The sequence below is a fragment of the Atta cephalotes genome, assembly GCF_000143395.1.
Source record: "Atta cephalotes unplaced genomic scaffold scaffold00051, whole genome shotgun sequence".
Lineage (NCBI taxonomy): Eukaryota > Metazoa > Arthropoda > Insecta > Hymenoptera > Formicidae > Atta > Atta cephalotes.
In genome coordinates this window covers 944,757-945,786 of record NW_012130115.1, presented here as the reverse complement: position 1 = coordinate 945,786, position 1,030 = coordinate 944,757, and the positions used below count along the sequence as shown (strand labels likewise).

Sequence of the window (1,030 nt, the reverse complement as noted above, 5' to 3'; positions counted from 1 at the left end):
TTTATTCTATATATAATTATAATTATTCTATCATCATCATCATCATCATCGTCATCGTCATCATCATCATCATCATCATCATCATCATCATCATCATCATCATCATCATCATCATCATCATCATCATCATCATCATCCGGCATTATTATTATTATTATTATTATTATTATTATATATATAATTTTATTTGTGAGTAAATAATTTACTGTGTAAATAAAAATTACATTTATATCTTATTGTACTATACTACATATAATATATAATCAATCGAGTTGTCATTGTTCTATCACGTTTTTAGAAATGAGTCGGTTATTAAAATAGAATGAAAACTTAATTGTCTCTTGATTTTTGTGATTTTATTTGATATTGTCAGCTTCTTCATTTGTAGTTTTATCATATTTAAAAAATATCTTACTGTCATATTTTAAAATTGTTACAAATATGTATAAGTACTTTTCGAAACATTTATTTCTAGTCCTCGCATTTTTTAATTATCTTTTTAAAAAGTTCAGATTTGTAGCTTAACGCTTACATTTTTACGATTTAAATCTACTACATTGATCAACATTCAGACCGATACTATGCAAACAGAATTTTTTAAATGTAACAAATATATATATAATTTATCAACTTTGATATATTATGTGCAAATTCTTTTAACAATAGCTGTAACGGCAATACTCATGTCGGTAAACAGACGTGGTTTCTGCATTGCTAAATTATTTCGATCAGGTTCACAATTGGGATATAATTTCTCTGGGTCCTTAAATTTTTGGAATTTTACCACTACGACATCCTTCAAAACTTTTTGTTGAATATTTTTCATTAGATAATTTATTTGTGGACACATTGTTATAGCCTGAAAAAATATCGAAAAATATATAAAAACAGGAAAAAGTTAAAGAGTAAAGCTATACAAAAAATTATCCAAAAATTAAAAAATTATTAAAAGGCTTAAAGAATTTGAGACTAAAATGTAATCCTCAACTACATAAGTGGGCCATTTGGACCAGGGTGAAAATTTTAATTT

General features: G+C 25.0%; 1 protein-coding gene across 1 annotated transcript in view; it reads right to left on the bottom strand.

Annotated features, from left to right (window-relative positions):
* Window positions 1-640: 640 nt before the first annotated feature.
* The window catches only part of LOC105622988 (protein abnormal spindle), a 12,123-nt gene continuing 11,733 nt past the window's right edge, over window positions 641-1,030 (bottom strand). Inside the window, exon 8 of the mRNA XM_012204390.1 lies at window positions 641-859. Within this exon, the coding sequence (XP_012059780.1) occupies window positions 641-859 (219 nt within the window). The remainder of the gene's footprint in view (window positions 860-1,030) is intronic.